Raw genomic sequence first — 11582 nt, forward strand, 5'->3', positions numbered from 1 at the left:
TATACCTTTATTTCTTTCGAACAATCTTCAATTATTTTTTGTACCGGATGAAAGCCGTGCCCAGAAAACGTCGTCGCACATTGTATTTTTCTTAGTTTTTTATTAAACCTTTCTCATATTTTTTTGTCCTTTCTCGTACACAAACAGAGCACAGTAAAACATAATATCTTCAAACAATAAAGTTTCGTAGCCACGTAAAAAAAAAAAAAAAAAACACGCCAGCGTTTTTTCTTTTTCTTTTTTTGCTTATCTAAGAAGTAATATTTATTGAGTTTACATACATATTGATGGGCAATAATGTAAGCCTCAGTAAATCTTAGCTATAATGTGATTCTCTCGTAACCTTTTTTTTAAGGCACGAATTATTAATTTTTTTTTTCTTGTTGATGTGCCAGCTTATGTTGTCTTAAAGTCCACCGCTTTGAACACGATTCTTAGTTCTTCTGCTGAATATTTGAGTATCGGGAACTTGATGTTTCTTCTCTTGACTTAAGATAAAAACTAAGCTACATGATTTTTATTTCTTAAGGAATTACGCTAAATAAAAAAACTAAAAAAACTATCTCATTAACGTAATGAGGGAGGCTCGACGGGCGATTGACGTAAATGCAGTGAAGAATAAATGAAGCAGATTTCTAAACTAAAAAGACGAAAAATAAAGGGGAAAAAAAGTCTCACGAAACCGAGACAGGCTGAACAGGCCTTGTCGCGTTCCCTATGATCGGCGCTGCGACAACAAAAGGATTCCTCTTCAGATAAATTCGAGTTCCATGACAGGAGATTACGTCATAGCATCGCTCCCGGGCCGTCACGGTCTTCCTTTCCTTCCACAGGGTTGCAAAAAGCGTCCTCGCTACGACGCGCATTAGGGATTACAACTCTTTTCTTCTTGTTGCTTCGCCATCTTCTTGCCGAGTCGTTTCCTTTCCGCCGCAACAACGGCAGGTCCTAGCAGTAGCCGCAGACGGGGCATCAGCGGTCGTCCCTTCCCCATCTTTCCTAATACTGTCTCAACTTCCAGCTCGAAGGAAAGAAATAAAATGAAACATAAAAACGCCGCGTACAAGCAGAGCGACCACGCCATTCGAGGAACAGGAGTCTAAAAGTCCCTTGTCCCCCTCCAGTGGGACAAACAAAAGACAGGAACAGTGCGGAAAAAAGAACAGGCAGCAAAGAACAAGCCAACTGGTGAGCCAACAAGTAGAGCGGAGACAGGGAATGCACGCGATCGACCGGGGAGTGTGGGACGAAGGCGCACCGAATGGGCGACTCGTACGACTGTCCGCGGCAGTAAAACGCCAAGCCTGGTGTACCGCCTGTCTGGAAACACGGTAAGAAAGAAAAAAAGATTACTCGCAAACTGGAATGTTTCAGACCGTTCGAAATAGGGAAGAACGACACTTCCTCGCTCGCTAAGCGAGTACTGAGTGTTTCTAATATTTTATTAGATTAGGGGCGAATCCTGTCCGCGTAGTAAATCACGCGAAAGACTAGTTCGTAAAAAAACAAAACAAAAAAATAACATTATGGTGGCGAGAATGCCGTCGTTCCTGTCGCGGGTGACTTGAACGAAACTAAGTACACGAGTGCTTAGAAATCTCCCATCTGAGCTCCTAAATTGTTTTCTTTTGCGTATAGCGCGTACTGCGGTGCTCCCAAGAATTTTGCAACACGTGTGGTGGCACCGACCCATCAGTTTTCTTCTATTTCATACCCTCGACCGTTGTCACTTTTAACGCAGGCACTATTTATAACAGGCCAAATTAGGCAAATGATGGCCGAGCAGTGAATCGGCACAATGCAATCATATCGCTAATATCTCAAAGCCCGCGGGAAAAGCAGACTGTGTGACGCTGTTCTGGGTTTTTATGCACACTGGAGGTTTGGTTTTGTTCTGACGAAATACAGATATTGTTGTGTTCTTCTCTCACTGTCCATTTGTAGCGCCTATTGGGCTCCCAAGTTCCCTAAAAGCTTTGCGTGAGAAATAATAGTAGTAGTACTACATTGCGGCTGTACGGCTAACGATATGCAAAACCACCAAAACTCGGTATGGGGAACCACATAACCAACTAATACTCGATGATGGTGGCACTTCTTCTGATACAACTATTTTCGTCTAAGCCCCCCCCCCCCCCCCCCTTCATGTGACAAAGTTTATGTATCCATTATACCAGATGAAGATGAGGTATGTTATTGCAACCTCGAACGAGTAAAGAAATGTAGAAGCGGGACAATAATATGGTAGCACTATAGCGGTTAAAATGCGTGAACACCTTTCCCCGCCATAGCGAAAAATATATTATGTTATCTTGCCTATCGGAGGGTATGCATGATGACTGCGACGTAGAAAAAGTATTTATTACTGAAGTTTATCACGTATTTTCAAAGCTGTTTTCACGACTTCGTGTTTAGACCGCCATGTGCGGTTAATATGGAATTCACTACGGAAATCTGGTGAGCGAACTTGCCGCCATAGCTCTACATTCATGCCAGTAGGTTCCATAGATTTCGGAGAAGCCGTTCGTATTGTTTTTATATCTTAGACGTGCAGCGCAAAAAGTACCATCGGCAGAAAATGACAAGTTTGGACGTGCTTCCCTGGAACAAGAGCACGCCTTCGAAAGGCAGGTTTTCAAATTTTCAAATTAAGAAGCACGCGCTAGCTAGGGCTTGTCGCATTGGTTTCCCTGAAAGTGATGGCGTATAGTGGATTCTACAGTAAACACATCAGCTGGCAAATCTTTCTTTTAAAAGAAACAAGTAATACACAAGGTGGCAAAGCGGCCTAAGTAAACTCCAAAGAAAATACTCTGTTGTTGATCGCGCGGTCATGTGCGAATATGCCTATAAATTGCAACAAATATTAAAACCAGCCCAGCGTTCGCGAGGGCTACTCCCGACTTAAACGGTGCGTAATTAATCTCCTTGACTCTGGTTTATACATTCACCGCCAGGCCGCGCAAGTTACCACTGCGCATATTTCAAAATTGCGCGAGCTCCATGCACGTTTCCAAAAAGCCACGTCTTTTCTGCTGGGTGGCGTTGCTTTTTGTGGAGTTTAGAGTTGTGTCTAGTTTATTATAGTGTTTCCAACTACTCGATTAAGGTCATGTGGTTTACGAACCGCGTTTGCAATACGAGGTGATGAAAGCGTCTGTCGTCTGCAAACGTGCCTACCTCTGCGCCTGCTTTCCTCCTCGGATCGCGACCGCACAACGCATGCGCTCTTGCGACACCAGTCTACCCAGAAGACATCTACCATTAAATTGCAAAGGCCCTCCGTGGCTTCTGAAGCTCTTTCTTGCGTATACTATTCACGGCGACAAGTTTGGGTATCACCGCATGGTGGAAGTTTTTCACAACCCAGAGAGAGGATACTTCAACTTCCTCTGCTGGTGCAAACATGTGCCATGCCCAGCTTCTATGCAGTATGAAAATTAATACATAACGCAGTAAATAGCACGTACGCTACTCATAGTGAGAAAATCTAAAGCGCCCCTAAGCGAGCTTCTCACCACGAATACTCTGCTTACGGCTGACGTTAGAGAGCGTTGGGAGCCGGTTGCTCGCCTGACCAACCGATCGTCTGCCTTTTATTGCCGACCTCGCTCGCGCTGCGCGTGGGTGTGCGCAGAGACGAAGATTATGCGATGTAAGACCGGAGGTTGACCGGTTCAAAAAAACACGTAACTTCCACCGCCCTGTCCGGTTATGATTAAACGGAACGTAGTCTCACTTACGACGTACACTTTTTTACCGGATCTTCAGGTGCGTGTGAAAATATTAAACTGCGTACAACTGCGCCCTAACGCGATTATTACGTTTTGGGTACACATATCTTGAAACACAGAATATATTCTACTCGTAGGGCAGTTTCATGTGTATGCTCCATTGATGGTGAATCCGAACTATTCTCTCGAGCAGTTCATCCGAATATACTATCATCTTATATATATGCGAGGGTAAAGATTTTTTTTCGCGCTTGATTCATGTCGCGCTTTCGTAAAGGAAATGTTTGTATGAGTGTGTGCAAAAGGCCTAAATTAAATTATGTGGTGTGCTCACCAAACATCTACGAAACGCGCGACCTGACTCTTATCGAATGCAAATGCTCTCCTGGCGCCAACCGAAATCGTCTATCCACTGATCGCTCCACTCAGACATCGACGCTCTGGCGTCCCCGCGCTATCACTTCCTCCTCTCTCTCCGTTTCTACACGCATAGCAAAACAGGGCACGGATAGAATAAATAGGTTTTCTTCCGTGTGCTCTGAGGGATTTAGGAGACAATCTTTTAATGCGAATTTGAGTTTAGTGAAAGTGGTAAAAAAGTTTCGTTAGTGAGAAAGGTTATGCTGTATTGAATGCATACGGTTAAAGCTCCTTGTCAATATATGATTAGCGGTCAGCCATGCGCACTATATAGGGGCGAATATTTATAGTAGGCCAATCTGAGGGCGCACATACTTCAAACCACGAGACAAAGCAGCATTGGCCGAGTTTCGGAGCAAGTAAAAACGAAGAAAAGGGATGCCGGTCACTTTTAATTGATAATTACCTCCATCTGCGGTTTTCGATGGGATGCTCTGGGCAGCGAATAATTAATTTCTGGAGTTTTCGGCGGGGAAACTCGGTTTCTAGCAGTCTTCCGATGGGTTCTCATCTCCTCACGAAAGATATCGGAGTGTTCGCGTATAACCTCGTTTTCATGTAAACACGAGAAGTCAACAACGCATTCACAAAAGGTGTACTCGTTTTCGGGGAGGGGTTTCGGCGTGAGCCTCGCAAAGGACACGCTCCGCGATCGCAGAATCCCAATGAATGCAAACGCGTCTCGATGAAAAGAAGCCCTTCGTTTGAAATAAACGCAGGACCGATCAATGGCCCTCCGCATCGACGGCGCATTCTCGTGCCTGCGTGCGTGTTCTAGCCCGTTTCGTCAGGCACCGAAACTCCGGAACCGACTCGCAAAATTTATACGTATCTTCTTTACGTGTTTGTCTGAATTTCTCAGCGTTCGCGAGAAGGGCCTCAATATTATGGTGCTACTCGCAATCGAAAGAGCCAGCAGAATTGAGCCGTGGCATTACGCATGCAGTCACGCGGCCTTTTCCTGTGTGCCGATTTATTCCTTCAGTGTCGCGTATCAGTCTTCATTAGGGCAGGCGACGCTTCTCGCGGTCTTCCAAAGGGACGCCCGGGAGGCGCCTAGAGGATTTCGACCGGAGGCGCGTCTCTCTCCATAGCGCGAAATTTGTCATGTCCTTGTGGCCCAGCTTGCACAGGAAATGGTTCTCGTTACGGCCTTGGAATCTAGCACGGGGAAAGGAAGCAAGCTGCAGCGAACGTGACCGCCGATCTACGGGATCTGGAACGCTTCTTCGCCGGGTCCGTTTACGGCGTCCTCACCCGTGGCCCCTAGATTTGCGCGTGATGATGTCACGCACGCGTCATGCTGTGGCCTGCCACGATACAGGCGGTGGCGCGGCTGGAAAGGGATATTCCGGCAAACGTTTCTTCTGCTGTGGATTGCTTTAGAACTTGACAGCCCACGGAAACCTCAGCGGAAGGAAGAAGTTTGTGCACTTAAAAAAAGACAGCGGCACTCGCGCGCTCTCCCTTTTTTGCCAAAGCTTCCGGAACCAACCGCCAGGATTACGCGACATCTAACTGCACGGTACACCGGTTCGTGTGACATAATTTGTGAAAAGTTTTAGAACCACTTTCGTTGCATGGGCGGTATAGGACGCCAGACACACCAGTCAAAGAATCGTTCCCAGCAGCGTCACTGCACTGATTCGAGGGTTATTATAGGAAAGAAAAGTCTCAGTTGGCCGTCTATGACACGGGCTTAGTTTAGGTGTAAAAATAGACGAGGCGTATGTTTTTTTTATTATTATTAAAACGAACACACAATTCAGTACTCTCTTCATCGGGTTTGTTACGCTGGCTCTACAACTCACTAAAACTTTAAAAAAAATTTAAACGCTACAACCGTAACATTTTCTAACTGCTATTTAAATTTATTTCAAATGCACTCCAATTACCTTCAAACTTAAGAAAGTTTACATATAGAGGCGAATACTTTTCATTTCTCTGTAGTTGTATTATTATATGAACGCATCTGTTCACGTCTAATTCGGGAATAGCGTTATTCCCAATAAAAAAATTGATGTCATGAGCGCTCAACATTCTGAAAACCCAAAGCGGAGCAGCAAGAAAAACTACGACGCAGATTCACACACAAGTAGCAATAATTCCACGTTACGTTTTATTTTTTCTCAATCTTTGTTATGGCATCTATAATTTCGATGGTCACTGGAGCAAAAATGATTTCTTACTAATAAAATTAAAATTAGGAGAATTTGTAGTCGGCACTACCACCGCCCGCTAGCGAAATGACCGATTCTACTGAAATCTCCGCTGCTTTCTCCACAGCCTTACTCCGCCTCTTCTCTGATATTTCTTGAAGGGGCACTAAAGAGTATTCTGCGATCGTGTTTACTTGATCATAACTGATTCTACGGGCCCCAATCATCCTATAAATTCAAAAAATTACAATCACGGGACGCCGATTCCCCTATGAAAAAAAATATACATTTACAAATCTCTGTAACGCAAAATTAGAGCGCAGGGAGGGGAGGCTCCTTCTCCTCCGTACCTTCTTCTCCTCCCCTTGAACTCCCCTCCTACTCCATCCACTCCTCCTCCAATTCAGTTCCCCTTCTAAATCTAGCGAGGAAAATGACGTCACATGACTTGGTATCACGTCACCTATGAACAAATTCAGCTTCTTCGCTAGATTTAGCGGGAAAAATGGCGTCACGTGACCTAACACTTGTGGAATTCCCCGCTAAATTTAACGGGGAATTGAATTCGTGTTGAAGTCACGTGACTGAATTTTCCCGCTATATCTAGTGGAGAAAGTTTATTTGTCGTCTAAATCCAGCGGAGAAACTGAATTACCCTGCTAAACTTAGCGAGGAATTGAATTGGTGTATAGGCCACTTGATGTCATATCTGTAACTAAATTTGGCGCGGTTACGCCGACGCCGAAACCACGAAACACGAAAACGGGCGCCTAAGAGCTCCAGTTTTAAATGAAAGAGATTTACAAATCTCTGTAATGCGAAATTAGAGCGCAGCTCTTCAGGAGGAGGAAGGGAGGGTGCAGAGGGGAGTGTATGCTCCTCCTCCGTACCCTCCCCTTTGACTCCTTTTCTTCTCGCCTTCTCTCTTACTACCGCCCTTCTCTTCTCCTCTCCCCTCCTCCTCTTCCTCCTTTCATCATCCTCATCCTTCTCCCTTCCTCCTTCGTACCCTTCCTTCCCCCTCCTCTATACTTTCTCCTCTTCCCACAGTTTCCCCGCTAAGTTTAGCTGGAAAATTGACGCCACTTGACCTCAAAACCAATTCAGTGTCCCCGCAAAATTTAACAGAGAAAATGAAGTCACATAACCTCGACACCAATTCATTGCCCGCTAAATTTAGCGGGAAAATTGTGACGTCTTATAATGCAATTCGAGAGTTTACGCCGACGACGACGCCGACACGGACGTTGCTCAACCTGAGAACGGGCGCCTAAGGTCTGCGCTCGAAAAGAGGACTCTTACCCGGGCCACATGGATGGATAAATGATGGATGAATCCGGCTGAGCCCTTTGGATCGAGCGGTAGCTTACGCCACCTAGCCACAGCGCTTTGGCCCGTGCGCCTTCTCGCGCTCCGCGTTATTTGCTTTGTTAGCATACGTCTGCTACAGCCATTTCAGCTCGCTTGCCGTCGTCCGCCTTGCCGCTGCTTTGGCGACTGTTCGCGAAAGACAAGCCCACTCTGGCCGCACTCGTTCTACTCGAGGAGCATGGCGGCCAGGGACGCTCATCATGAACGAAACCCTGGAACACAAAGAATTATTGTGGTTTATATGGGGTCAGTATTCATGTTGGGTATTACTGAAATAAAAACGGAGATAAATATTGAAAGAGATGTTTATTTGAAACTTGTGAAGCTTACAAAACTACTCGATGGACAAAAATGGCTAACCGCTCTAATTAAATTGAATCAAAGAAAATCTAATTTGAATTATGAACCTGCCGAAAAAGCATATTCGGGGCAGCCGGGACTCCAACCACGGATCAAGTGTGCTAGGCTCATGCTCTATCGGGGGTTTCTATCATTAAAGAAACAATGCGAAATGTATCCAATCAGAGGTGTTCTGGAAGAACACCACATACGAACGGCACGTTTTTGGCACGCGGTGCGTGCCGAAAATTGATTTACCTAACTTTCGCCTTATTTGTCGGCGGGAGTCTAGCCAATCTTGCAAAACGGGGCAACCGCGTCGCCCGACTCGGTTTATCGGTGTATTTCGCTGCGTATTGTCGCCAACTTGAGTCCCACTGGTGGAAAAGGTGCCGTGTCTGTACTTTTGGCGTCATGGGCGTTAGGTGGGACCGAAGACTACGACAAACAGGCAGTCTGTCGGTGTCGTTTGTTGCTCGTTCTCGTTGGTTGCTGGAGGTTCTTTCCGTTGGTCGCTCTAGTGGAACTTGGCTCTAAGTGTGAACGGGGCATAGCGACAACAAGCTGCCAGGTTTCTTTACTTGGGCTAGTGCCACCGGCTTTTCTCACAGCCGTACACCTGAGGTTTGTTAAAACGATCGCAAGAATGATTTTCTGATCTCGTGACTGACTCAGCAGACAGAAAGTATCTAGCGTTCCAGCCAAGTTCCAAACGATCTCGCTCAACAGACGTAAGCCTTGCCTGTTCTTGTATTCAATTCTCGCTTAACACGATCGTCCACAGACATTGCTTTACATGCCATTCCTAAAGTGAATGAATGGGGTTAATTTCACATATATTTCAAATCTGTTCCCCCTCCTTCTGCGCGAAAAGGAGAACTTGAACGATCGAAACCGGGACGGACTTACGGCAGCCCATTGGCCTGTCTAGGCTTCAACCATTTTGTGCTGCAAAGTCAAGGCTGGAGCAGCTTTCACAATGCCCTAAAGGCTCTATGGAGCCAGAATGCGACGAAAAATTGACGAATTTCGCCCAGCGGCAAGTTCGCTTTTGCTCGCGGCGCAGTAGCCACTGTTTTGATTCCACGAACAAAGCGAAAGCCGCCGGACAAAATGCGTATCTTTTTTCGCTCTATGGTGTTCAGCCTTTACGCTATCGAAGCTACTTGTGGGAGCGCGTCGCATCGTTTGGAGTCTCGCACGAAGGAGACGCAGGACAAAGCCACGTGCTTTCGTAGCAGTGCTGAGTTACAGCACTGTGGAAGCTACGCTAGTTTTGTCTATGTAGCAGAAAATACTTGACGCAAAGTGTTTCTTAGAGACTTTTTTTTGTATGTATGGTTGTTCTAAAAAAAACTTCGCAGTGACTAGGAAATACCTTTTGTGGGAATTTTAGCCGCCGGCAGATAAACCCTCATTCAGACGCAATCCGCCCCGGGGCTGCCGACGCGTATAGCACCAGCTGTATTCTCAATTCACGCCACCGCTAAAGTCGAATACGAATGTAAATCACAATATTCAGCGACGAATCTGTTTTCAAGCCAACTTGTGACACAGTATTCAAGATGATTCCGTGAGAAGCACTTCAGTGTGACGCGTCGGGCATTGTCTGGAACCAGGAGAATCACACTCAAACGTACGAGAGCTTTACAAAACAAAGCAAAACGATATTAGTGTTATTATCAAAATAACACACTAGGAATCACGTTCATGATTTCCTACTCATTCGTGTCAGCTTTTTGATCAAATTTGAACATAGTATCAATTTAAGGTCTCTTCAAGCAATGTTTATTGGTTCATTTATTCATTCAATACACCTTTCAGCGCCCAAAGGCGCTACAGAAAAGAGGGGGGGGGGGCATACAGCGATAGACAAACAATAAACAAACTCTGGTTTTCTTACATAAAGTTCTCTAGTGGCAAGAACAATAACAATAGAAAGCTTTATACAATTATTAACACATTTGACAAATCTGCAGGAGATAAGGTACAAGCAATCTTCAATAAGTCTTGAATAAAACACAATGTTAGATGATATTATGACAAGCGACTCAAGTAGACAGTTCCATTGATGAGTGGTAAGAGGAAAAAAAGAATGTTTAAAGATATTAGTGCGGCACGAATATTCGTAAACCTTATTCTGATGATCTAACGTGCGTGATATGAGGTGAGGTAGCTGAAGAAACAATCCCCTGTTGATGCCCGTTTTGTTATTATAAATGTTATGAAAGAGTTTGAAAGATAAAGCGAATCTTCGACATTTTAGCGGCTGCCAACCAAGACAGTCTTTTAGGATACTCGACCTTACAGTATAAACATAATTTCCGGTCACAAAACTCGCTGCTCTGTTTTGAGCCCTTTCAAGGTCGTCACGAAGATAATATGCCTGGGGGTCCCAGAGTACACAAGCGTACTCAAGAATGGGCCTTATATTTGACAAATATAATGTCTCCTTAACTTTGGGAGGCCAGTTTCTAAAGTTTCCAGCATGTTGAACGGCATACATGCTGGCACGTCTATCAGTCGTACATGGGTTAACAGCACTGCGTGAAAAACGCGTAGCTCTTTTTGCATATGTAATTAAACATGTTTTATATACAAAACAACACGGTTACGGTTTACCATGTAATCGCGTAATTTAGGAGATTCCATACCAAGGACCGAATACTATGTTTAAGGGCAACATACCTTGGTCTCGCCTGAACTCGGGTCGTGAGAGTCGAGTAACTGAACGGCTTTTTGTTCAAATTGTCACAGAAGTGACGATAGACCGTGGAGCAACGACCCCCTTTCCTCGCCACCATCTTGGTTTTACCCAAGAGCCGTGCATTATGCAAATGGTTTCGTCCTGACTTTCTTTCTGTCGAGCGCTTTTGTGTTTGCTTGATACGCGCGTTCTCAGAAGCAAATGTGGTATGTATAAAACAAATACACATGTAAAACGAGAAACAACACAGAGCCAACGAGACAAGCGCAGTGGCTCTTCAGGAGCGGGAGCTCCCTCGGCGCTCAGGGCGCACTCGTGGATGTCCCGCCGACCAAGGATACACGCCGGACATATGTGCCGGATTGTCCCGCCGCAGCGTCTTTATGGTTTGCTTTTATGACCCTCTTTATGGCGGATTCATTGCCTGGGATTCCCATTTTGCCGCAGAAAATGCGACTTTTATCTGCTTGCTTACAAAAGCCTCTTTTTTGTGTATGTTTTTTATGGTGTGTTTTACTCAGAATTTTATAACAAGATACTTTCGTTGTTGACCTTTTTTGTGGAAACGTAAAGGTAATTTAGAAGATTGAACACACGAGTTTGTATTTTAAAATGTAAGAAATATAAGACTTGTGCTGTTTGTCCCCTTCTGTAATCATTTCGTGACATGTTTATATATATATATATATATATATATATATATATATATATATACAGGGATGGGCAAAATACATGAAAATATGTATCGAAATACAAATACAAAATACTTTGTACAAAATTTATTTAATTACAAATCTAATTACATTTTCAAAAAAGCATTTAAATACAAGATACAAATACAACCAAATGTAT

At 44.6% G+C, this 11582-nt stretch overlaps 1 protein-coding gene across 1 annotated transcript; it reads right to left on the bottom strand.

Annotated features, from left to right (window-relative positions):
* Positions 1-9608: 9608 nt before the first annotated feature.
* On the bottom strand, positions 9609-10827 carry LOC120836123. The gene is made up of 3 exons (XM_040205438.1): positions 10712-10827; positions 9927-10539; positions 9609-9632 (listed from the first exon to the last, which is right to left on the bottom strand). Exons 1-3 carry the CDS (start codon positions 10825-10827, stop codon positions 9609-9611), a joined length of 753 nt encoding a protein of 250 aa, XP_040061372.1.
* Between the last annotated feature and the right edge of the window lie 755 nt (positions 10828-11582).

This window comes from Ixodes scapularis, unplaced genomic scaffold, assembly GCF_016920785.2.
Source record: "Ixodes scapularis isolate PalLabHiFi unplaced genomic scaffold, ASM1692078v2 PGA_scaffold0__279_contigs__length_252992795, whole genome shotgun sequence".
NCBI lineage: Eukaryota > Metazoa > Arthropoda > Arachnida > Ixodida > Ixodidae > Ixodes > Ixodes scapularis.

Excerpts from the sequence above, each read along its gene's own strand:
- LOC120836123 (XM_040205438.1), bottom strand. The coding sequence starts at position 10,827 with ATGGTGGCGAGGAAAGGGGGTCGTTGCTCCACGGTCTATCGTCACTTC. Across the intron at positions 10,540-10,711 it reads CGAGTTCAGGCGAGACCAAG|ACGTGCCAGCATGTATGCCG; the intron begins GTATGTTGCCCT and ends TACGACTGATAG. Across the intron at positions 9,633-9,926 it reads TTGCCACTAGAGAACTTTAT|ACAATGCCCGACGCGTCACA; the intron begins GTAAGAAAACCA and ends TCCTGGTTCCAG.